The sequence below is a fragment of the Capra hircus genome, chromosome 6 (assembly GCF_001704415.2).
Source record: "Capra hircus breed San Clemente chromosome 6, ASM170441v1, whole genome shotgun sequence".
NCBI classification, from domain to species: Eukaryota; Metazoa; Chordata; class Mammalia; order Artiodactyla; family Bovidae; genus Capra; species Capra hircus.
This window is the reverse complement of record NC_030813.1, coordinates 67,158,337-67,185,037: the sequence shown is the minus strand read 5'-3', so window position 1 is coordinate 67,185,037 and position 26,701 is coordinate 67,158,337. Positions and strand designations below refer to the sequence as shown.

Sequence of the window (26,701 nt, the reverse complement as noted above, 5' to 3'; positions counted from 1 at the left end):
AGAGTGGCAGATGAAACTTTTAAGTAATTGCTTTGTGTTCATGAATGAAAATTGGGACAAGTCTTAGACAGCTATATTTCTCACAGATTGAAAATTAAGAGGTAACAAACTAGAGAGTGCTGAAATCAATTAGCCTGTCTCTGCTTCTTTCCTTTAGTTAGACTCTGATTCTTTGGTTTGAAAATAATTGCCCACCTAATTTATATAATGCACTGGCTTTATTATAGTTAAATCTTAAAAATAGGCAGATTGTTTGCCTAAATTGATTGTAGAGTTTGACCACATGCATTCCTATGGTTAATGTTGTCAGTCTCTACATAGATAAGTAGAAGAGAATCTCTTATGGAACTATTTTAAATTATAGAATAGTTAACTAAAGGGCACATAAATTTAGCTTGATTTCAATAAATTAGGTCATTGTCTATTTAAACTTACAAGTTCATAGTATAATGTATTCTACACAAGAATGTTAATACTCTTGAATATTCTTATTCTTATAGTGAAAAGAACAATCTTTTGATTTCCCTAATTTCTGTGAATAACTAGTAATGACATTCATATTATGTATGATTTTCAAATTATCTGTTCTTTATATATTGCTTTCCCTTCAGTGTTGCCCTGGAAACTGTCCACCTTGTGATCAAAACTGTGGACGGACTTTAGGATGTAGAAACCATAAGTGTCCATCTGTCTGCCATAGAGGTAAAATTTAATAACAGCTGTAATTTTATGTTTATATTTACATAGTGCTTTATAGTTGATAGAGAGCTTTCACATTTATTATCTTACTCTTAACAATCTTGATACGTTAGAGTAGTCGCTAGTATCCTTATTTTATGGTCGAGGACATTTAAGCTGAAGAGGATTCAGTGATTTCCTTAGGGAATTTTCTAGCAAAGCACCATAGCCAAGATTTGAACCCAGGCCTTCTGAATATAAACTTTAGTTCTTTCTGTAATACCATGTTGTTTCCTTTCTTCTACCCAATCTTCCCCATATAGTTTTTAAGCTAATAGGTTTTTCAGTACTATTTTGAATTTTAGACATTTATATGAAATTAAGTTTAGTGAAGGAATGAATATATTCTTTCCAGTGAGGCTCAAAATTTTTTATCTCAAGGCCCTTTTACACTCATTTTGGACCCAAAGACATTTTGTTAATATGGGTTTTATCTATTGATATTTGTTCTATTTAAAATTAAAATATAGTAACATTATTTTATTTAAACATAGTAATAACCCATTACATCTTAATACAGTAACTTTTTTGCATGTGAAAAATAAGTATTTTCTGGAAAAAAAATTGGTGGGAAGAATGGTATTTTGTATTTTTGCAGATTTCTTTAATGTCCAGCTTAGTAGAAGATAACTGGATTCACGTATCTGCTTCTGCATTCAATCTATTGTGATATCCCTTGTCACATAGCTTCTGGAAAATTCTAATCTATGTATAAGAGATCTTGCACACCACCTGAAATGGTCTCAGGAGTCCCTAAGTTATTAGACATTGAAAACTGAGTTAACTTTACTCATTTGGAGTGTGTTAGTATGAAGGGAAATCTCCGGAAAGATAGTATATGGTCTTGGGAAGAGCATGGACTTAAATTAAGAGGTCTGAGTCAAGTCTGAACTTAGTAGCTGTATGACCTTGGACAAATGACTATACTGTTTTTTTTTGTTTTTCTTTGGGATTAGGTGGATGCCAAATATCTCTCTTAATGTCTTCGTCCTTTCAGAAATCTTGGAAGGTGAATGACATTAGTGTTGTTCTGTGTAAGGAGGAAGAAGGCAAAGACTATTGGCCCAAGGTTATAGAACTAGTTACAGAGTCAGGATGTGAACCCAAAATGTCAATAAGTATTTTTGAGTGTCTTCTAAGTACCAGGCACTGGGATTACATGAGTGAATGATTTGATAAAGTACCTGCTTTTATGGAACTTATTTTGTAGTTCTCCCTTAATTAGAGTAAAAATAAATAAATTAGTACAGAATATCAGATAGTGACAAGTATAATAAGAGAATTAGAGTGAAATTAAAATCGTGTTAGTGGAGATGATATATACTGCTTTACCTAGTGTGGTCGAGTAGGATGATGTGTGAGGGGGACCCTGAGAGAAGTAGGGATCAGACGCTGTGGAAATGGGGAAGGGGCGATGGGATTGCAGATGCCTTAGGACAGAAACATTTGAGAGGACTGAAGTGACTGTCCAAGGAGATGAGGTCAGAGAGAGGGTGGGATAAAGGACTGCTGAGGAAAGGAGAATATGTCTAGGGACTCAGAAGCCACCGTTAAAACGTGGCCTTCACTTTAAGTTGAAAACTTGACTGGTTGTATGACCATCAGAGAAATTAGATCAGTAGTTGAGAATTTTCTCACCAAGAAAAAAAGGCCTCATTGATATTTACACATGATTTTTAACAGATAAACATTTAAGGTATATATAAGTTTAATCTCTTTGTAAATTATTTGATAGTATATGTAAAAAAGGATTGTGCCCCAGCTCATTATGTATCTTACAGAGAAAGAAAGAGAAAATTACAGGTCAATCTAACTTATGAACATGTTTGTGAAATTAGTTTTAACCATTCAAATCCAGCTAGATGGTATTAAGATATCCATGAAGTAATATATGGTTGGTTTAAGATTAGTAAATCTAATGTTTCCACTACACTAACAGACTAAAGGAGAAAAGAGATCATTTTAGTAAATGTCTGAGAAACCGTTAGTAAAATTCAAAATCCATATATGATGAAAACTTAACCGGGAATAGAGGAGAGCATCGTTAACCTGATATATAGAGTATCTGCAAAAAGCATAAAGCAAGCATCATACTTAGTGGAGAAATGTTGAAAGCATATCCCCATCTTGTACTCCTTTGAAGCAGATCCCATAAATACTTCAATATGCATCTCTAAAAGATGGATTCTTAACCTGAAAATAGTTAATCTGTTTCTTAATATCAGTAAATATGTGGTGTTCACATATCTTATTGTTTCATAAATACCTTTTTTTTTTACTTCAGTTTGTATGACTCGGAAATCTTACTAAGATTGACATTGTAGTTGGTTGATGTCTCTAAAGTCTGTTAATCTGTAATTTCCCTCTTTTTTTATGATTTTCCATCTTTTTCTTTTGTCACTTAAGAAACTAGATTGCTTTATACAGTTTATAGAGTCTGGATTTTTCAGAATGCATCTCTGTGGTATTATTGAATTTTTCGCATTTTCCTCTGTATTTCCTATAAATTGTTAGTGGGACTAGTGGTTTGATCAGATCTAGGTTCAATTATTATTATTATTGTTTGGCAGAATGTTTATTTTAAAAAAGCTTATTAGCCCCTAACAAAATTTATCTTAATGGAAAGTGTATGAAAATACCATTGTACAGCTCTTACCACAATTGCATAAGATATGTAAAATCATTATTTTATGTCATTTCCCATTATTCTAGACACCTTCATAATCTAAGTTATACTGTAACTCATAGGAAGAGCATGCTGTCTGCATGTTTGCATTGTGAATATATGAAAGTTCAATGTATAGTTCTTTTAAGTTTAAGACTGTCTATGTTTATGGTTCCAGAATTATTGGGCTTTTGACCCACTGGTCACTATAACTCTATGCTCCTTTTTCATTTAAAAAATGCTGTAACTGAAGTTATTTTAGTTTATCTGTCATGTTGTACAAGTGTCTGTAATGGGTTCATTAGGAAGACTGTTGAGGGAAATTATCCCTTATTCTCAAGATTTAATTTAAAAAAAAGAAAACTAATACTGAAGTTTAGGATGTCAAAAAGATGTTTGATAAGTTTCTCTCTGAATTGCTGAAGATGAATGAAAATTATCATTGTTAAATGTGGAAATTGATACAATGTGCTAAGAACAGATATAAATATTGCTATTAATTTAAAAAAAATGTGACATCTAGTCATTCTTTTGGAAGGAACAAAATAAAGTTTGTTCAGGTGAGTCAGGATGACTTGGTTTGCATTACCATCAAGATAATACTTCATTGGATTATACTTGCCAAAACTCTGAAGTCTAAGTCTGGCAATTTGTATGATACATGTGTGTTTTTTCCCTATGATGTTTTTTGTTTTCTTTTTCTGTGGTCATTATTTAACTTATTAAGTATTTTAAACTTTTGTTTGTTTTGAACTTACAGAATCTTTAACCAGACTATTTTTTATCAGTAATCTGTTTTTTATTAGGTTAACTGCTGTTCAGTATTTTGCTTGGTCCTGACACCTAGGCAGCGATGTCTTGAGATACTTCCTTCCTAGTTGAAGACTCTTTATTCCTTTTTCATTATTTCATTTTTAATGGGGTGCCCTACTGGGAAAACAGAGTAGAAAGAAAGCCCTTAAGAGAATGTCAAAGCCTTGGGGAGAACTTTTTAGCCCATTTTAAAAGATTTCTTTTCAGTTGGTTTTGTGTGTTTCTATCAACCCATAACAAAAGAAGGTGAAAAACTAAAACTCTAAAGATGTTCCCTTTTGAAATATTTAGAAGAGAATTATTTGGAATTATAGCCTAAAATGAGATTTTACAATTTAGTCTTTTCTCAGAGCATGAAGTAATGGAAAATTGACTGTACTTGTTAATAATCTGATGAAAGAAGTCACTCATATTGGGGAATTTATCTTAAGATAATGTACTTGAATAAATGTATGTATGAAATTAAGCCAAAAAGATTATTGCTAACAGATTTTCCAAAGACTTAGCTCCATTTTGCTTATATAATTTTAATAATGTGTTATTTGTTACTTAGAATAGAACTTTTAGCAAATTTTAAGGAAAATTCTAAAACTTTTTGTTGAAGTACCAGTGTAGATACAGAGAAGTATACAGATGGCAAGTGTACAGTTTGATGGCTTTTTATAAACTGAACCTACCCATATAACCAGAACTCACATTATTAAACAGAACATTACCAGCATTTCCAAAACTATTTTTGTGTCCTTTGTAATCATCATTCTGATTTTAAACAAAGTAGATTTAGTTTTTCCTGTTTATTTTATGTAAATGGAATCATACTCTTGGTGTCGAATTTCTTTTGCTCAGTGTCATGTGTGAGGTTCATTCATACTGGTTTTATTCTCATAGTAGAATCCCATTGTGTGAATATACTAAACTTATTGATTCTGCTGTTTATGGGAATTTGGATAGTTAAGGAACTTTCTCTTTAAGTTTCAGACTTTTTTTTTTTCAGGTAGTTGTTATCCTTGCCCAGAGACTGTAGATGTGAAGTGCAATTGTGGTAATACAAAGGTGACAGTACCCTGTGGCCGAGAACGTACCACAAGACCCCCCAAGTGCAAAGAACAGTGCAGGTTAGTACAAAGCTCTGCACAGACTTACATCTGGTATCTTAGAGATTTAAATTCATATCGATTTTTAATTTTGTTAATATTTTCAGTTTTGCTTTAATGTTCTAAAATATTAATATTCACAATGTGATCATTCTGTGTGGAATCAGAATATATATACAAATAAATAATTTCAATTTAGATATAATTGTTCAGTGATCAAAGTAATTTAAAAAAATTGTATTTTATAATTTAGTCGGCCACCAACTTGCCATCATACAAGTCAAGAAAAACATCGCTGTCACTTTGGCTCTTGTCCTCCATGTCGTCAACCTTGCCAGAAGGTTTTGGAGAAATGTGGTCACTTATGTCCTGCTCCATGTCATGATCAAGCATTAATAAAGCAAACTGGCAGGGTAAGAGAACAAATATTACTAAGAGATAATGCATTTCTCTGGGTTAGGTTTTCTTAATTTTACTTAGTCATACAACAAGCGATGATTAATTACTTGAAAGTGAAAGTGAAGTCGCTCCGTGGTGTCCGACTCTTTGTGACCCCATAGACTGTAGCCCACCAGGCTCCTCCATCCTTCTCCAGGGGATCTTCCTGACCCAGGAATCGAACCCAGGTCTCCCACATTGCAGGCTAACCTCTGAGCCACCAGGGAAGCCCGATTAATTACTTACTGGGTATTAAACACTGTGATAGGAGCTGGGTCATAGGTATAGGGCTTCTCTGGTAGCTCAGCTGGTAAAGAATCTGCCTGCAATGCAGGAGACCCTGATTTGAGTCCTAGGTCAAGAAGATCTGCTGGAGAAGAGATAGGCTACCCACTCCAGTATTCTTGGGCTTCCTTGGTGGCTCAGGTGATAAAGAATCTGCCTGCAATGCAGGAGACCTGGGTTCGAACCCTGGGTTGGGAAGACCCCCTGGTGAAGGGAAAGGCTACCCTCTCCAGTATTCTGGTCTGAGTCCATGGGGTTGCAAAGAGTCAGACATGACTGAGTGACTTTCACATATGGTTTAAGACTTGACCTTCTGTCTTTAGAAGCTTACAGTATAGAAAAGAAAAGAAACCGATAAACAAATGTTTGTAAGAACAGCATAATAGTCCTTTTATAATCATGCAGATGAGTTTGTGGGTCCTCCATATATGGTGGTTTAGGGTTATAAATATCTCCTAATTTTTTCAAAGATTCCTTCACACATTCAGCAAATATTTACTGAATTCTTACTATGTGTTAAGCAGTTTTCTAGGTGCTGGGGAGATAGCAGTGAACCAAACAATGGAGGTTAAATTCCATTGGTGGAATTTAGATTTTGTGATTCTGTTTTGTTTTGTTTTGTTTGGGCTTATAAGAAGTGGAGGATGCTATGCTGCCTTTGTTCTGTTATTTAAAAACTGCAATCTGCCTCAATTTTTAATATTAATGTGTTAGAGGGAAACAATGTAGTGGAATTTAAGGATGTAGTAAAATATTTCAATAAGCACAATTTGTTGATTACTTGAAAAAATTTCAACCTGCTTGAGCAGAGGATTTTTGGAACTGTTTTCTTAGATTCTTAAACTGGCCATACAATTTAATTCCTCTGACTTAAAATTGGTATGTATTTTACTTGTAGCACCAGCCTACAGGCCCTTGGGAACAGCCTTCTGAACCAGCATTTATTCAGACTGCATTGCCTTGTCCTCCATGTCAAGTTCCTATTCCTATGTAAGTATTAGAATTTTAGCTTTTTTTTCCTTTTTAATTTATTTTTGTTGTGGCATGTGGGATCTTTAGTTGCAGTATGTGAACTCTGAGTTGGGGTATGTGGAATCTAGTTTCCTGACTTGGAAACTTGGGCTCTCTGCATTGGGAGCAGAGTCTTTAAGACCTTTTGACATAGTCCGAAGCATATCTTAAGAAACTTCTCCCCTTTTTCTTTTTGTAGTTCATTATTATTTCAGGCCTAACCTGTAAATTGGGCTTCCCTGGTGGCTCTGGTAACCTGGTATCTCTTCCCTGGTAGCCTGTAAAGTAGTCTATCTTTCTGTTTCATTCTTTTCCAAATATATTTTGCATACTGCTTAAAATATTCCTCTAGATAACTTTTTTTGAGTCATTTTCCCCAACTAGCATTTTAATGGGTCAGTATAGCCACTCCTACTCTTCTTTTGGTTACTGTTTGCATGGATAAATGGACAGATTCTTATAAATACATATCTGTACTGAAACTGTCCCAAGAAGAAGTAGGAGATCTGAGTATAACTAGTAAAGAGAGTAACTTAGTAACAAAAACCTTACCACAAAGAAAACCTCAGGACCAGTGACTTCACTGGTGAATTCTACCAAACTTTTAAAGAGTTAACACCAGTGTTTTACTAAGGAGGGACACTTCCTGATGCATTCAATGAGGCTAGAATTTCCCTGTTAATAAGAAAAAGACAGGAAAAATACAGTCCAATATCCCCTTTTTAATATAGATACAAAAATTTTTAGCTAGATATTAGCAAACTAAATCCAGCAATGTACAAAAAAGAATTACATACCATGGCCAAGTGTGTATATTCCAGAAATATGAATCTGAATCAACCTCAGTCATTCATTCATCAGTGATTGATTGAAATCAATCAGCTTAGTTCTTCATCAGTAGAGTAATAGGCAGTTGATAGATGCAGAAAAACATTTGACAAAATCTGACACATTTTCTTGATAAAAACACTCAACAGTCTTGGAGTAAGAGGGAGCTTCCTCAACCCAATGAAGGATAGCTATGAAAAACCCATAGTTACCATCACACTTAATGGTGAAAGATTTAAAGGTTTCACCCTGAATATCAGGAAGAAGACTAGGATGTTAGTTCTGCCACTTCTGTTGAATGCTTTACTACAGATACTAGCTAGAGCAATTAGACTAGAAAATGATTTGGATTTTCAGATAACATGATCATGTGTATGGAAGATCCTAAGGAATCTTTCCAAAAATTATTAGAGATATTAAATGAGTTTAATGAGGTTATAAGAAGCATGAATATACAAAAGTCAATTTTATTTTCTATACACTAACAGTGAACAATCTGAAAACTGAACTAAGGAAACAGTTCCATTTCCAATAACATTAAGAATAAACATTTTGTTTATTTAATAAATTTGATAGAAGAAATCCAAGATTTCCACACTGAGAACTATAAAACATTGGTAGAATTTAAAGAGGACCAAAAACTATAGTCCTGACATCCAGATAGACATAAAGGTCAAGTGCATAGAGCTGACAGCCCAGAAGTAAATGCATACATTTGTGGTCAGTTGATTTTTGGCCAGAGTGTCAGAATAATTAAATAGGGGAAAGAATACTTTTTGTAACAAATGGTTTGGGGACAATTGAATATTCACATGGAAAATGAGCTCAAATTCTTACATCGCAGCATATGTAAATAGTAACTCAAAATGGATAAGAGGCCTACAATTAAGGACTAAAACTACTAAACTCTGAGAAGAAAACATAGAATAAAATCTTTGTGTCCTTGGGTTAGGGATTGTTTTATTAGATATGATACCTAAAACATAAATAAGAGAAAAAATAAATTGGAGTTCATAAAAAGTAAGTCAGAGGACATTATCAAGAAAGTGCACATTAAGGACACTATGAAAAACTTGAAGATAGCTCACAGAATGGGAGAAAATGTAAATATATATCTTATAGGAGTATATTATCCAGATTATGTAAAGAATTCTTAGACTGAGAGACAAAAAGACTAATAATCCTATTTCAAAATGGTCAAAAACTTAGACTAGGTGTTTCTTCAAAGATCTACAAATAGATAATTAATACATGTGAAAAGATGCTCCATGTCACCAGTTAGGAAAATATACATCAAAACCACCAAGAGATAGCATTTTATACCCACTAGGAATGCTAAAATAAAACAGACATATGATGTGTTAGTGAAGATGTGGAGAAATCGGAGCTGTTATACATTGCTATTGGGAATGTAAAATGGTGTAGCTACTTTGGAAACAGTCTGGTAGTTTCTCAGGAGACGAAACAGAGTTACCATATGACCCAGCAATTTTGCTTTAGATCTATACCCAGGAAAATTGAAAATACATGTTCACAAAAACTTGAACATGAATGTCCATAGCAGCATTATTACTAATAGCCCAAAAAGGGAAGACAACTCAATTGTCTGTCAACTGATGAATGGATAAGCAAAATGTGGTTTAGTCATACAGTGGAATATCAGTTCAGTTCAGTTGCTCAGATGTGTCCGAATCTTTGTGACCCCATGGAATGCAGCATGCCAGGTCTCCCTGTCTATTGCCAACTCCTGAAGTTTACCCAAACTTGTGTCCTTTGAGTTGGTGATGCCTTCCAACCATCTCATCCTCTGTTGTCCCCTTCTCCTGCCTTCAGTCTTTCCCAGCATCAGGGTCTTTTCAAATGAGTCAGTTCTTTGCATCAGGTGGCCAAAGTATTGGAGTTTCAGCTTCAGCATCAGTCCTTCCAATGAATATTCAGGACTGATTTCCATTAGGATGGACTGGTTGGATCTCCTTGCAGTCCAAGGGACTCTCAAGAGTCTTCTCCAACACCACAGTTCAAAACCATCAATTCTTTGGTGCTCAGCTTTCCTTATAGTCCCAATTCTCACATCCATACATGACTACTGGAAAAACCATAGCTTTAACTAGACAGACCTTTGTTGGCAAAGTAATGTCTCTGCTTTTTAATATGCTATCTAGGTTGGTCATAACTTTTCTTCCAAGGAGCAAGCGTCTTTTAATTTCATGGCTGCAGTCACCATCTGCAGTGATTTTGGAGCCCAGAAAAATAAAGCCTCTCACTATTTCCATTGTTTCCCCATCTGTTTGCTGTGAAGTGATGGGACCATATGCCATGATTTTAGTTTTCTGAATGTTGAGTTTTAAGCTAACTTTTTCACTCTCCTCTTTACTTTCATCAAGAGGCTCTTTAGTTCTTCTTCACTTTCTGCCATAGGGTAGTGTCATCTGCATATCTGAGGTTATTGATACTTCTCTTGGCAGTCTTGATTCCAGCTTGTGCTTTATCCAGCTCAGCGTTTCTCATGATGTACTCTGCATATAAGTTAAATAAGCAGGGTGACAATATACAGCCTTGATGTACTCCTTTTCCTATTTGGAACCAGTCTGTTGTTCCATGTCCAGTGCTAACTGTTGCTTCCTGACCTGCATACGGATTTCTCAAGAGGCAGGTCAGGTGGTCTGGTATTCCCATCTCTTTAAGAATGTACTGCAGTTGTTTTGATCCATACTGTCAAAGGCTTTGGCATAGTCAGTAAAGCAGAAGTAGACTTGCTCGTGAGTGTCTAGGAGTCTCTGGCTGAGATGTGGGTTGGTAGTAGCCTGCTGCAGGGCTGGGAGCACTGAGTGTAGCAGTATATGCATGGGACTTTTTGAAGGAGGTTGCCATTATCTTCATTACCTCCACCATAGGTTGGCCCCAGGTAAATAACAGGGAAGGAACACAGCCCCACCCATCAATAGAAAATTGGATTAAAGATTTACTGAATAGGGCCCTGCACATCAGAACTAGACCCAGTTTCCCCCTCAGTCAGTCTCCCCCATCAGGAAGCTTCCATAAGCCTCTTACCCTTCTCCATCAGAGGGCAGACAGACTGAAAACCATAATCACAGAAAACTAACCAATCTGATCACATGGACTACAGCCTTGTCTAACTCAGTGAAACTTATAAGCCATGCCATGTAAGGCCACCCAAGATGGATGGGTCATGGTGAAGAGTTCTGACAAAACGTGGTCCACTGGAAAAGGAAATGGCAAACCACTTCAGTATTCTTGCCTTGAGAACCCCATGAACAGTATGAAAAGGCAAAAAGATAGGACACTGAAAGATGAGCTCCCCAGGTTGGTAGGTCCCCAATATGCTACTGGAGATCAGTGGAGAAATAACTCCAGAAAGAATGAAGAGACAGAGCCAAAGCAAAACAACACCAGTTGTGGATGGGACTGGTGATGGAAGTAAAGTCTGATGCTGTAAAGAGAAATATCGCATAGGAACCTGGAATGTTAGGTCCATGAATCAAGGCAAATTGGAAGTGGTCAAATGAGATGGCAAGAGTGAACGTCGACTTTTTAGGAATCAGCAAACTAAAATGGACTGGAATGGGTGAATTTAACTCAGATGACCATTATATCAACTATTGTGGGCAAGAATCCCTTAGAAGAAATGGAGTAGCCATCATAGTCAACAGAAGAGTCTGAAATGCAGTACTTGGATGCAGTCTCAAAAATGACAGAATGATCTCTGTTTGTTTCAAAGGCAAACAATTCAGTATCACAGTAATCCAAATCTATGCCCAGATCAGTAATGCTGAAGAAGCTGAAGTTGAACAGTTCTATGAAGACCTACAAGACCTTCTAGAACTAACAGCCAAAAAAGATGTCCTTTTTATTATGGGGGACTGGAATGCAAAAGTATGGAGTGAAGAAATACCTGGGGTAACAGGCAAATTTGGCCTTGGAGTGCAGAATGAAACAGGTGAAAGGCTAACAGAGTTTTGCCAAGAGAATGCACTGGTCATAGCAAACACCCTCTTCCAACAACACAAGAGAAAACTACACATGGACATCACCAGATGGTCAATACCAAAATCAGATTGATGGTATTTTTTGCAGCCAAACATGGAGAAGCTCTATACGGTCAGCAAAAGCAAGACCAGAAGCTGACTGTGGCACAGACCATGAACTCCTTATTGCCAAATTCAGACTTAAATTTAAGAAAGTAGGGAAAACCAATAGACCATTCAGGTTTGACCTAAATCAAATCCCTTACAGTTATATAGTGGAAGTGACAAATAGATTCAAGGGATTACGTCTGATAGAGTGCCTGATGAATATGGACGGAGGTTTGTGACATTGTAAAGGAGGGTGTGATCAGGACCATCCCCAAGAAAAAGAAATGCAAAAAGGCAAAATGGTTGTCTGAGGAGGCCTTACAGATAGCTGTGCATAGAAGAGAAGGGAAAGGCATAGGAGAAAAGGAAAGATATACCCATTTGAATGCAGAGTTCCAAAGAATAGCAAGGAGAGATAAGAAAGCCTTCCTCAGTGATCAGTGCAAAGAAATAGAGGAAAACAATAGAATGGGAAAGAGTAGAGATCTCTTCAAGAAAATCAGAGATACCAAGGGAACATTTCACGCAAAGATGGGCTCAATAAAGGACAGAAATGGTATGGACCTAACAGAAGCAGAAGATATTAAGAAGAGGTGGCAAGAATACACAACTGCACAAAAAAGATCTTCATGACGCAGATAATCATGATGTTGTGATCACTCCCCTAGAGCCAGACATCCTGGAATGCGAAGTCCAGTGGGCTTTAGGAAGCATCACTATGAACAAAGCTAATGGAGGTGATGGAATTCCAGTTGATCCATTTCAAATCCTAAAAGGTGATGCTGTGAAAGTGCTGCACTCAATATGCCAGCAAATTTGGAAAACTCAGCAGTAGCCACAGGACTGGAAAAGGTCAGTTTACATTCCAGTTCCAAAGAATGCTGAAACTACCGCACAGTTGCACTCATCTCACAGACTAGTAAAGTAATGCTCAAAGTTCTCCAAGCCAGGCTTCAACAGTACGTGAACCGTGAACTTTCAGATGTTTAAGTTGGTTTTAGGAAAGGCAGAGGAACCAGAGATCAAATTGCCAACATCCATTGGATCATCCAAAAAACAAGAGAATGTCGAAAAATTATTTACTTCTGCTTTATTGACTATGCCAAAGCCTTTGACTCTGTGGACCACAACAAACAATGGAATATGATTCAGCCGTAAAAATGCATGATTTTTTGATATATTTTCATGTTACATGGTTGAACCTTGAAAACATTTCATTCTAAATGAAAGAAGCCAGACACAGAAGGCCACATAATAAATTTATATGAAATGTCTGTAATAGGCAAATCCATTGAGACAGAAAGTAGGTTAGTGGTTGCAGAGTCTGGGGATAGGAGACCATGGAGAATAATTCTAATTGTTTCAGGGCTTCTCTTTGGGTCATGAAGATATTCTAGAATTAAGTCGTGGTGATTTTAGTTACACGACCTTGTGAATACACTAAACACCTCTGAATTGTACTCTTTAAAAGTATACATTTTATGGTATGTGAATTTTATCTCAGTTTTAAAAAGGAGAAGAACATGTATAAAGATCCTTCTAACTCTGATATGATTTTTTAGTAATATGCATAACAAAATTATTGTAAAGTATATATTAAAAATATTATTTGTCACATGAATTATCAAGGTAATATAATTTCTTATTACTGTACACTGTTTTTGTTTTCCTGTCCTCTTGTTTTAAAAATAACATTACATTTGATAATAATTTGGCCATGTGGTATAAGAATTCTGAAGATGTATGTATAACATATATAATATGTGCTATATCATTTAGGGTGCCTTTAGCTTCAAGTAACAAACTCTAAATAAAAAGCAACATGGTAACGTTTATTTCTTGCACAGTTAGACTGGTGTTAGAACTGCTTCATAGTTGGTTAATCTGATTAATTCAGATACCTCATTGAGGGCCCAAATTTTGTCCTTACTTTGTATCCTTTGTATAGTCTTTGCTCTCTGGGTATTTGCCTTTCTGATAAACTTCCCATCCAATTAGTAAAGTTTCCAAAGGGAGAAATGGAAACTGTTTGTGCCTTCAGCCATCATTTTCTTTAAAGACTGAGGAAATTTTTCCCGTAATAAAATTCTTCTTCACTTTTCATTGGCCAGAGTTGGATCACATGACAATTTCTAAACTAGTCTCTCGAAAGGGACATAAAATATTTGCTTTGTTTTTTTAAATGGACTTTATTTTAAAGATGACTTTTTAGGTTTACAGGAGAATTTCACAGAAAGTACAAAGAGGTCTTGTTTTCCTGCCATTCATACACAGTTTCCCCTGTTTTTAATATATTACATTAGTGTGCAGTTATAGTCTTTAAAAGTATAAACTTTATGGCATGTGAATTTTATCTCAGTTTAAAAACCAAACACACACACATATATATAAAGGTCTTTGTAACTGTGATATAATGCTTTTTCAGTGGCATGTGTAACATAATTATTATTATGAAGTATATGTTGAAATGTATTATTTGTCACATGAACTATCCAGGTAATATAATTTCTTTCTTAGAGCAGAATTTTTTACAGCTGAGGAACTGATACTGATACATTATTATTAACTAAAGTTTATAGTTTACATTAGGATATACTTTTCCAGTTGTATGTGCATAATCTCCTGCCTGCATCCACCATTACTTACCATACAGAATAGTTTCACTGCCCTAAAAACATCCTGTGCTACACTTGTTCATCCCTCACCTGCTTGTCCCTCAAGCCCCTGGAAACTGTTCATCTTTTTCTTTCTTTTACTGTCTCTAGAATTCTTTCTTTTTCAAATTGTCCTGTAGTTGGAATCCTACAGTATATAGCCTTTTTAGCATGTTGCACTTAATAATTTACATTTAATTTCCTGTATGTCTTTTTATGGCTTGATGGCTCATTTCTTTTTATTGCTAAGCAATATTCCATTGTACCACAGTTTATTATTCACCTGTTGAAGGACATTTTGGCTGTCAAAGTTTTAGCAGTTATGAAGAAAGCTGCTGTAAACATTCATGTGTAAGTTTTTTGTGTTCATATTTTTCAACTCATTTGGGTAAATGTTTAGGAGTGCTGATTCTGGATCATATGGTAGACCTATGTTTACCTATACGAGACAGCGCCATTTTGCATTCTCTCCAGCAGTGTATGAGAGTTCCCTTTGCCCTGCATCCTTACCAACAAATATTGTCAGTGTTTTGGATTTTAGCTTTCCTAATGGGTGTGTAGTAACAGCAACATCTTATTGCTGTTTTAATTGGCATTTCTCTAGTGGTAAATGATGTTGAACATCTTTTCATATGCTTATTTGCCATTTGTATATATATAAAGTGTCCTCTGTTCAGATCTTGCCCATTGATTTAATTGAGTTGTTTGATTTATTATTATTGAATTTCAAGAGTTCTTTTATATTCTGCATACAAGTCCTTTACCAGCTGTGTTTTTCCAAATATTTTCTCCCAGTCTGTGGCTTATCTTTTCATATAAGTGTTCTTATTTAAGTGCTTACGGCAGTGCAGATGTTTTGGGTTTAATGAAGTCCAACTTAGCCATTTTTCTTTCCTGGATTGTGCTTTTGGTATTGTATTTAAAAAGTCATCACCAAACCCAAGGTAACCTAGATCGTCTCCTCCTATGTTTTATAGTTTTGCATTTCACATTTAGGTCTTTGATCCATTTTGACGTAACTTCAGACAGGTATAAAGTCTGTTTGTATTTTTTTCCATGTAGATGTTCCTTTGTTCCAGCACCAGCTATATGCTGAAAAGTCTATCCTTTCAACGTTTGATTGCCTTTCTCTGTCAAAGATCAATCGACTATCTTTGTGTGAGTCTGTTTCTGGGCTCTCTGTTCCACTGATGTGTTTGTCTGTTCTTTCACTAATACCGTACTATCTTGATCACTGTAGCCTTGTAATAAGGTTTGATGTTGGGTAGTGTCAGTTCTTTGCCTATGTTCTTCAGTACTGTGTTGGCTATCCTGGGTTTTTTTGTTTTTCCAAAAAGACCGTAGACTCAGTTTGTTGATATCCACAAAATAACGTAATGGGATTTTGATTGTAATTGTGTTGAATCTAGATGAAGTTGGGAAGAAGTGACATTTTAACAGCATTGCACCTTTCTAAAGATGAACATGAAATATCTCTTCATCTATTTAGGTTTACTTTTATTTCTTTCATCAGTGTTTTATAGTTTTCTTCATATAGATCTTATTATTTATTTTGTTAGATTTATATCTAAGTATTTCATTTTTGTGTGTGCTAGTATAAATGGTGAAAGTGAAAGTTGCTCAGTTGTTTCCTACTCTTTGTGACCCCACGGACTATACAGTCCATGGAATTCTCTAGGCCAGAATACTGGAGTGGGTAGCCTTTCCCTGCTCCAGGGGATCTTCCCAATCCAGGGATCGAACCCAGGTCTCCCGTGTTGCAGGCGGATTCTTTACCAGCTGAGCCGTAAGGGAAGCCCAAGAATACTGGAGTGGGTAGCCTATCCCTTCTCCAGTGGATCTTCCTGACCCAGGAATTGAACTGGGGTCTCCTGCATTGCAGGTGGATTCTTTCCCAACTGAGCTATCAGGGAAGCCCGGATATAAATGGTAGTGTGTTTTTAATTTCAAATTCCAGTTCAGCAGTTGGCTTTTGTATATTAACTTTGTATCCTGGAATCTTTCTATAATCACTTATTATTTCCATATGTGTTTATTTTTTATTGTTAATTTAAAAACCAGTAGAGTTAGCATCTTTGCTTTAAAATATTCTTTTTGAAGAATGTATAATGTTTTCATTTTTTTTCTTATAGGGAATGTCTTGGAAAACATGAGGTGAGTTACAGGCACAAGCTTTAACTAAAGCTTACAATCTATTAATATATTCCTCTTCTATATGATGGCTATTAGAAATAACAAAGTCAATGTATTGTCTTTTTAGTGCTCTAAAGAGTATAAGAGTTTGTCTATTAACTATTCAAAAATATACAGTGCTTTTATTTGAGAATTAGCCTATGAATATGCATTCACTACAGAAGCATTATATTGTTGAGTTTCCCTCTTAGGAATAGGATATTCTGCTTCTTGGCATTCATTCTTTGGATTTTTTTTTTTGATAGATTACTTTGATTTTGATAGTAATTATTAATGAAATATGTTAGGTAGAACTTGTTCTCAAATGAATAACAATCATTTTGGAAACGTGCTTCCAGTAGGCTGTGTATGTGTGTACGTTGCTGCTGCTGCTAAGTCACTTCAGTCATGTACGACTCTGCGACCCCATAGACGGCAGCCCGTCAGGCTCCCCCGTCCCTGGGATTCTCCAGGCAAGAACACTGGAGTGGGTTGCCATTTCCTTCTCCAGTGTATGAAAGTAAAAAGTGAAAGTGAAGATGCTCAGTCGTGTCCGACTCTTAGCGACCCCATGGACTACAGCCTACCGGGCTCCTCCGTCCATGGGATTTCCCAGGCAAGAGTACTGGAGTGGGTTGCCATTGCCTTCTTTGGTGTATGTTGCTAATTTTCCTTTTTTTCTTAAAAATTTTTTTTTTCTTAAATTTTAAGGTGAGCCCTCTACCATGTCATGCTGTAGGACCTTATTCTTGTAAAAGAGTTTGTGGACGAACCTTAACTTGTCAGAATCATGTATGTATGAAAGAGTGTCACAAAGTAACTGAAACAGATTCCTGCACTGACAAAAAAAAGGTAATGTCCTTGGATTGAATGTATACATGGTTATGATATGCTTAAAACACTTTCTTTTAATAATTATGCCATAAATATTTTGCTATAATTTCTCTCTCTTTTGTTGCCCTCATCCCTTCTCCTTCCTTGCTTTTCCTAAGACATCCAGCTTTAACACTTGGCGTATATCTCTCTGTATCTTTGTGCTAGCTCATAATAATATGCCTTTTACTTTGGTACTCTTTACATGCTGTGCCTGTGTTACTACATAGGATTTGATTTTATGATAAAAGTACAGAAATTGTCCTTTTTAGACAATAGCGGCAGCATCACCTCTACTACTATCTGTTTGTATCTCAAAGTTTTGTCTGGAGCATTTGCTCTCAGCTGTTTTTTAACTCTAAAATGGGTAGTAGGTGACGTTCACGATTTTAATAAATTCTCTGTTGGCAGTAAATAACATCACAAATATGGGATATGTGTAAATTGTGTGAGATTTACTAAAATTAGCATTTTACAAGCATATGAGATATCAACCTTAAAAAAAAGTTTAAAAGTTGCCATTTTGCATAGAAAAACAAATGTAGCTAATCAAATTTCAAATAATATAAAATTTTATTTTTAAAATATTGTTTTTTCTTAGGTGTCCATTTTGTAGGGAATCCTAATAATTTAGCAGTGTGCTTAATAAGGAATAAGTCAAACATTTTTAAGCTTCATTACTAAGTAATGTTACATTAACAGATGTTTAAATTATTATATGAATTGTGTTATTGAAAATTTCGCTTGCATTGTTAGATGTTTTGATCTTTGATTTGGTAATTATAATACATGGCAACATAAATGTCCATAGTATATTCTTTTTTGTGTGTAAATATATGTGTAACTTCTATTGCTTATAATTTCTTCATTGAGCTATACCTTGATCCTTAGTAAAAATACTGTCATGATAAAGTGAGGAAGATACTAGACTTATAAAATCGAACTAATATAATGATTTAGAATCTCTTTAGAGAATAGCTGATGTATGATATATGGCCAGAATATCAACTGAATCAGAACAAATTCATTTAAAGAAGTGGGGAATTACAGTTACCTTGGATTACTTGACATGGCTTCCTAGACAGTGAATTGCTCTGACAAAATATGAGTTATAAATTATGTGTAATTCTTCTCAATGTAGCTACAAGTTCATCCCTATCTCACCTTCAGGGAAGGCTACTGCAGTGTATGTGAATGAAAATTATTTTGGAAGATAACTTTGTAATCATTCTAATTTATGTATTGAAAATTAAATAATTCAGAAACTTTTAAAATTCTTTACTGTAACATTTCAATTGAGTCTCCTATAGGTCCTGCTTTATCTTTTCTCAGTGTATATGAAGATGCTCTGTTACAAGTTCTTTATAGTTCCCTACTTAAATATAAATTCCTTGGGTCAGGGACCCTCTCCAATCTTGCATATTCCCAGTATATGGGACAATACCTGGCACACAATGCTGAATAAGTATTAATGGAATAAGTTAATATATATTTTTTAAAAAAGAAACTATAGAGGAATGTTTGATAATTGAAACACTTTTTCTTTATAATCCTGCATGTCAAAAATAGCTTAGAATTTTATGTCAATTAAAAAAGACATAGAGATGCTCAACAAAGTCCCTCTCTGGTCTAGTAATTTAATAATTTACCTAATATGTATCTACTAAAGAACTGAATTTGTGTTGGTTGTTATTCAGTCGTGTCCGACTCTTTGTGACCCCTTGGACCACAGCACGCCAGTCTTCCCAGTCCATCATCAACTTCTGGAGCTTGCTCAAACGCATGTCCATAGCGTCAGTGATGCCAGCCAACCGTCTCGTCATCTGTCCCTTTCTTCCCCTGCCTTCAATCTTCCCCAGCATCAGGGTCTTTTCCAGTGAGTCGGCTCTTTGTATCAGGTAGCCAAAGTATAGGAGCTTCAGCATCAGCACCAGTCCTTCCAATGAATATGCAGGATAGATTTCTTTTAGGATGGACTGATTTGATCTCCTTGTTGTCTAAGGGACTCTCAAGAGTCTTCTCCAACACCACAGTTCAAACACATCAATTCTTCTACGCTCAGCCTTTATAGTCCAACTCTCACATCCATACGTGACTACTGGAAAAACCATAGCTTTGACTGTATAGACCTTTGTTGGCAAAGTAATATCTCTGGCTTTTTAATATGCTGTCTAAGTTTATCATAGCTTTTCATCTAAGGAGCAAATGTCTTTTAAAGTCTTGGGTGCAGTCACCATTTAAGGCGGTTTTGGAGCCCAAGAAAATAGTTTGTCACTGATTCCATTGTTTCCTCATCTGTTTGCCATGAAGTGATGGGATTGGATGCCATCATCTTAGTTTTTTGAATGTTGAGTTTTAAGCCAACTTTTTCATTCTCCTTTTTCATTAAGAGGCTCGTTAGCTCCTCTTCACTTTCTGCCATAAGGGTGGTGTCATCTACATATCTGAGGTTATTGATATTTCTTCTGGCAATCTTGATCCAGCTTGTGCTTCATCCAGCCTGGCATCTCACATGAATAAATGAGAGCAGTTGACATGGATACTGTGCAAATAGGAAAAGGAGTACGTCAAGGCTGTATATTGTCACCCTGCTTATTTAACTTAATGAAAGTGAAACTTCATTAACTTAAGTGAAAGTGGAGAGTGAAAAAGTTGGCTTAAAGCTCAACATTCAGAAAACTAAGATCATGGTATCTGGTCCCATCACTTCCTGGGAAATAGATGGGGAAACAGTGGAAACAGTGGCAGACTTTATTTTTCTGGGCTCCAAAATCACTGCAGATGGTGATTGCAGCCATGAAATTAAAAGATGCTTACTCCTTGGAAGAAAAGTTATGATCAACTTAGACAGCATATTGAAAAGCAGAGACATTACTTTGGCAACAAAGGTCCGTCTTGTCAAGGCTGTGGTTTTTCTAGTAGTCATGTATGGATGCAAGAGTTGGACTGTGAAGAAAGCTGAGTGCCGAAGAATTGATGCTTTTGAACTGTGGTATTGGAGAAGACTCTTGAGAGTCCCTTGGACTGCAAGGAGATCCAACCAGTCCATTCTAAAGGAGATCAGCCCTGGGTGTTCTTTGGAAGGAATGATGCTAAAGCTGAAACTCCAGTACTTTGGCCACGTCATGCGAAGAGTTGACTCATTGGAAAAGACTCTGATGCTGGGAGGGGTTGGGGGCAGGAGGAGAAGGGGATGACGGAGGATGAGATGGCTGGATGGCATCACTGACTTGATGGACATGAGTTTGCGTGAACTCTGGGAGTTGGTGATGGACAGGGAGGCCTGGCGTGCTGCAGTTCATGGGGTTGCAAAGAGTCGGACACAACTGAGCGGACACAACTGAGTGACTGAGCTGAACTGAACTGACATGGATGCTAATTTATGAGAGTTAAACATTTTTATTATCATCCCCAAATTCAGCCATGATTACAAAAGAGGTGCTTTGTTGAGCTACATTAAGGTCCCATTTATTTGTAAATGTAATTTAATCTTGTCTCACTGAAGTGCATTCAAAAATAAATTAGACTGCTAGTCATTTTCTTTCCCTTGTGTATGTGTTTCTCCTTGGCCAGATGCGATTAATATTCCTAGAACATTGATTGCTTTGGTAATTTTTATTTATGTGTTAACAGTGTGTTGATTTCTTTAGTTAGATGATGGTCATACTTCTTGAGTGGAAATTGGTAAGCTTTTACTGTTTCCTCCCCACCTCCCACCACTGACTAGGAAGTAATTTACATTTTAGTAGGAAAGCATCATGTAATCAAGTCCATTTTAAAGGTGAAGCAGTTTGATCAAATGAGGTTGGTAGACAAAAATCTTTGTGAGTTATGGTCCCATTGATAATCCTGCTGTTATTTTTAGAAGAGTGTAAGCATAGCACCATTTTATTAACTGAATTTCTGAGAGCTGCAGATGTCCTTTCTTTCAATGAGATATAAAAATTTTATAGCTTTAGCTGTATAGAAATGTTAGATTTCTGTATTTCAATGGTTTATTTCATTGGTACTTACCAGGCTGGCCCAGAATGCCTTCACTGTGAAGAAGGGTGCTCTAAATCACGGCCGTTGGGTTGTCCTCATCCGTGTGTCCTGCCGTGTCACCCTGGAGAGTGTCCTCCATGTGTTCAGATGCTTAGAATAAAATGTCACTGCAAGATCACAAGTCTTTATGTGGAATGTAGGTCAGTAGACTGAAGAAATACTCTTGTTTTACCAGCCATTTTAACTGTTATCTTTTTTTATAATTCAGAACCTTTAATACAATACTTTAAGGAATATTTTTCAGTGTGGTCCTTAGAGGCTGGAGGCCTCGATTTTCCGGTAGAGATCTGGAAGGAAGAAATGTAGGCTGTTTCACCTTCCAGATACTTTACTTAGATTTTAATCAGGGAAATTCTCTTTTTTCCATTTGGGTATTTCATGTAAGATTTTGTTAGGAAAAAGCTGGCTTTTAGAAAAACAACAGAAGCACTCCAATAGCAGATTGTTCAAATACCAGTGTCAGCTAGGGTTTTGTTGGTTCAAAGTTGACTTGCGCATAGTTACTTAGGCACAATTTTTAAATCGTAGATTTAAAAGGTAGGCTTTTGTTTATTGCAGATGTTACTGTTATGGCAGTTATCTTACTAGGATGTGACTTCTATATTTTCCTTACTTAAAAATGCAGGTTTTTGCTTGTGGAGTATGTGAAGGGAAATTTTTTTTTTCATTTTTTTTCTATTTAGTCATGATCTGACATAATTAACCATTTCACTTAAATCTGTCAAGTGAGATTTTTGTAAGTATGTTTTACTCAAATTAAATTTGGGAATATGAGTTTATTTCTGACTTTTTGGACCTTACTTTCAGAAAAATGGTAATCAGTTTAGTTGCTCAGTTGTCTCCTACTCTTTGTGACCCCATGGACTGCAGCACTCCAGGCTGCCTGTCCATCACCCAACTCCTGGAGCTTGCCCAAACTCATGTCCACCGAGTCAGAGATGTCATCCAGCCATCTCATCTTCTGTCGTCCCCTTCTCCTCCTGCCTTCAATCTTTCCCAGCATTGGTGTTTTCCAGTGAGTCATCTTCATATCAGGTGGCCAAAGTAAATGCAGATAGTATCCTAAAAATTTTTTTGTTACTTATACTCTGTGGCTGCTAAGTTGCTTCAGTCGTGTCCAACTCTGTGACCCCAGGGATGGCAGCCCACCAGGCTCCTTTGTCCCTGGGATTCTCCAGGCAAGAATACTGTGAGTGGGTTGCCATTTCCTTCTCCAGTGCATGCATGCATGCATGCTAAGTTGCTTCAATCGTGTCCAACTCCATGTGACCCCATGGACAGCAGCCCTCCAGGCTCCTCTGTCCACAGGATTCTCCAGGCAGGAACTGGAGTGGGTTGCCATTTCCTTCTCCCACTTATACTGTAGACTCATGGTTTAAATTGGGAAGTCAGATTTCATTCTTTTTAAATACTAAAATTATTTTGTTGAAATTAAAAAATTACAATTTTTAGTTTTAGAAATTTTGTAAGAAGTAGTTAAGGGGACAGTATTGCTTTATTAATGAGTGTTAGTGATGAAAAGAGGCTGTTTTCTTCTTTCCTTTTTTGGGACTGTGCCCTCTGTGAATCTTAGTTCCTCAACAGGGATCGAGCCCATACCTCTTGCAGTGGAAGCATGGAATCTTAATCATTGTACTGCCAGGAATGTCCCAAGAGTTTGTTTTCTTTGGTCTTGCAGTGTCCTAAATTTGCCCCTCTGGCTTCTTTTTCGTTTGTCATGTGGTCTCCAAAGGACACCTCCTTTTACCTTCTTCCACAAAGCATTGCCTTTCTAACACTGGCTCCTTGATTCTTGCATACTTTTTAAAAGCGTCTTCTCTTGCTTTGATTTACCAAGACTTTTTCAGTATTTTTACATTTGTGGTAGACTTTTTCTTCCTGGTACAACATTAGCTCATTCCCTGTCTTCTCATACCTCTCATTTTTTCCACAACTCTACCAAGCTGTCTGTAAAGATTTGCTATGGGAGCTTGAGAAATAGCTCTGCTAGGAGTTGGTGTTTATTTGTTTACTTACAGGTCATTTGCAATTTGTAGAAATTTCTATCTTCTAGTTTTGCTGACATCATGGAATCTCAGTGATTCTGTTTGTTATTAATGAACTGAATGATTTTGGGTAGAAATGTTTGGAGGTAGATGGATTGGCAGTGGTTTCCATTACCACAGCTATAGAGTTCTTTTTTCCTTTTCTTGAATCCATGGTTTTATACAGAATTCTTCAGTCAGTATTTTTTCTGATAATTTCATTTACTTTCCATTTCCTAAGCCATCTTTTCCTTTTAGTCATTTTTTGCTTCATGCAGTTTCTTCTATAGAAATTAGTTATAAAAAATACAGGCCTTGAAAAACTTGTTTCTAATTATAGAGAAACAGGAACAAAATTATCTCTTTAAGTTCAGAGGGGAGCACTTTGCTTGTAAGAATGAAAATATAGAGCCAGTATGAAAACTTTAGTTGCAGAGCCAGTATAAAAACGATGTTATTATTACATGAAACTGTCAAGAAAATTGCCTGTGTTATCTAGGGTACAAGTTTTAGCTAATTTGGTATAGATACTTAAGATAATAGTTTTGACATTAGTGAGGCTAAACTTATGGTGTATTTTAGCAGTTATGTCTAGTGAAAGGAATAGGAAAACAAAGAATAAAGGAAAAGAGAAGAAAGGTAGAAGAGAAAAGTGAGATATGTATGATGGGGATTTTTAGACTGTCATTGGTTACTGACTCATGTATCTACTGTTCAGCTAGCTCTTTGTTAGAAAGTAGTTTTATTCATTGGTGTTTATGACTTCAGAGTTACCCCCTGTATCAGATATAAAAGCACAGACTGATTTCAAGTGAACTGATATAAAATAAATCACTTTCTAACATTAATAAATAGCTTAATCCAGAATCAACTGAAAAAAGTTTTTCTGAGAAGCTTATTGCATTGCTGTTTGAAATTGTGAGCTGTTTTTAGAAAAACCACACTATAAAATGGACTTTGCTTTGACTGTCATCAAAACTTCCTCTCATATTTTTAGAAAAATAACCACAGCTGATGTAAATGAAAAGAATCTATTGAGTTGTTGCAAAAATCAGTGTCCTAAAGAGGTAAGATTTAATACAAGTTTTTTACATTGTATTTCTTGGGCATTGTTTCTCTTTTGTTGTTTGTTCATCCTATTTTAGATCTTTTCTGGACTCACTAGATATGTGGGCCCAGAAAGCAAAATGTGATTGATACGTGTTGTAGTTAGGGTAAGTGCACATCTCTTTGCAAAATTTTGGGATAGTAGGAGCAGGAATGATCCTTTGAAGATTTTTTAATGACCTAATGTTTTCCCATCTTGAAATATAAGTAGATTAGGAACTGTGTGGCTCATGGGCAGTTGGACAGTAAATCCACAGTAGAAAAAACAGATCGCATGTGTGTGTGTATAAACCTTAAAGCTCATTATTTGAATTAGTATAAAGCATTCATGTATGAAGTTTTTCTTCTAGAGATTATGATACTGGTACATGCATTGTTTTCAAGCTAAAAGTATCAAAAGTAGTATAGAAAAATTGTTCAGAGTGAAAAGGTAAAAACTCACTGGGAATAATTTTGAGTATCACTGGCAGTAATTTTGAGAAACCAAAGCAGTCTATCTCTGTTTGACCAACTTAAAAGTTAAGACAGTCCTTTTTTGATCGTTGCAGTGGGGAAGTGACAGTTATTTGATTTATAAAGGAATTCTTTTTACTTATAACTGTACTAGTAGCACCTTTTTTCTTTAATTCTTTGTCTTTATATACTTACCTAAGTGTTTCTTATCCTATTTAGAATCAGGAAGAGATGACAGCAAAGTCGTAACTATAGTAGTCTGTCTCTTTGATTAAAGAAAAAGCAAATCAATGCATGATATGCCTTTTTTATGAACAGTATTTCCTTTTAACTAAAACTTTGGACACATTTGTGGATTTTTGTTTAAGAACTATTGGAAATTGGACCTGGGAATTTTAAAAGTTACGTGAGATTATAAAAGGGAGAAATTTCAAGCAATACATGCTTATTTTAATAATCCTGTCTTTGTTATATAAGTGAAACCTGAGGCATGGGATATTTCAAATTTAATTTTCTGAATTCTTCAAATTCTGAGTTTCCCCTTGTTAAAATACATTTTCTTGTTCAGATTAAAGTTTCAGATAATAAGTAGTTGAGAATGTTTTATTTTTAATCTGACACAGTAATTTGGGATGAGATTGCTGTCAGAAATAAGCATTTAAGTCAGGGATCACTAATTTGCAATTTAGCATTGCTTTGGTTATGATTTGTTTGTGATCCTGTTATGATATTTGGGTGGGACTGGAGCTGAATATGCACTATTTATTTAGAAATTTTTTCCCATGCTCATCATTTTTTAATTCTAGGACATTCTGGAGACCATGTTATTGCTAGTGTCTCCTTGGACTTTCTTGAAAAATATATCCTTGGGTTGGGAACAGTTCATATGGTTATTAAGGTTTAGAACAGTCTCAGAGTAGACAGGTGAACATTATTATGTCTAATAGAACTCAATCTAGTTTATGTTCTGATAAGGCTACAGCAGTGGTTTTCAAACTCTGATGTGCATCAGAATCATTATAAGCACTTGTTAAAACAGGTTAATGGGCCCACACCAGAGTTCCTGATTTTGTGGGCCTGGAGTGGAGGTCCCAGAATTTGCATTTCTAATAAGCTCGTACATAAGGATGAGAATATTGGTCTGGTACAGTTTGAGAACCAGTAGACTATGATGGTATCAACCAAGAACTATCTTTCTGAACTTGCCACAGAAATCTTAGACTCAGACTTAAGATACAGGATTATGACAAATTCTGATGCATTGATAAATTTCTGTTTGTTTTCTCTTCCCCTTACCATACTATAGATTTCCTATGGGCAGCGACTGTGTCATATTTGTCTTTGTATCCAGTCCCTGGTTGTACTTAATAGGTAGCTAGTAAATGTCTATTGAGTGTGAGTATAAGAG

At 35.9% G+C, this 26,701-nt stretch overlaps 1 protein-coding gene across 5 annotated transcripts in view; it reads left to right on the top strand.

Moving 5' to 3' along the window:
- The window catches only part of NFXL1 (nuclear transcription factor, X-box binding like 1), a 55,951-nt gene that overhangs the window by 17,258 nt on the left and 11,992 nt on the right, over window positions 1-26,701 (top strand). For all 5 annotated transcript variants that reach the window (XM_018049424.1, XM_018049426.1, XM_018049423.1 and 2 more), the window contains exons 12-19: window positions 612-702; window positions 5,211-5,331; window positions 5,564-5,723; window positions 6,932-7,023; window positions 16,753-16,774; window positions 17,504-17,644; window positions 21,683-21,849; window positions 24,731-24,800. In XM_018049424.1, coding sequence (XP_017904913.1) covers window positions 612-702; window positions 5,211-5,331; window positions 5,564-5,723; window positions 6,932-7,023; window positions 16,753-16,774; window positions 17,504-17,644; window positions 21,683-21,849; window positions 24,731-24,800 — 864 coding nt within the window. The remainder of the gene's footprint in view (window positions 1-611; window positions 703-5,210; window positions 5,332-5,563; window positions 5,724-6,931; window positions 7,024-16,752; window positions 16,775-17,503; window positions 17,645-21,682; window positions 21,850-24,730; window positions 24,801-26,701) is intronic.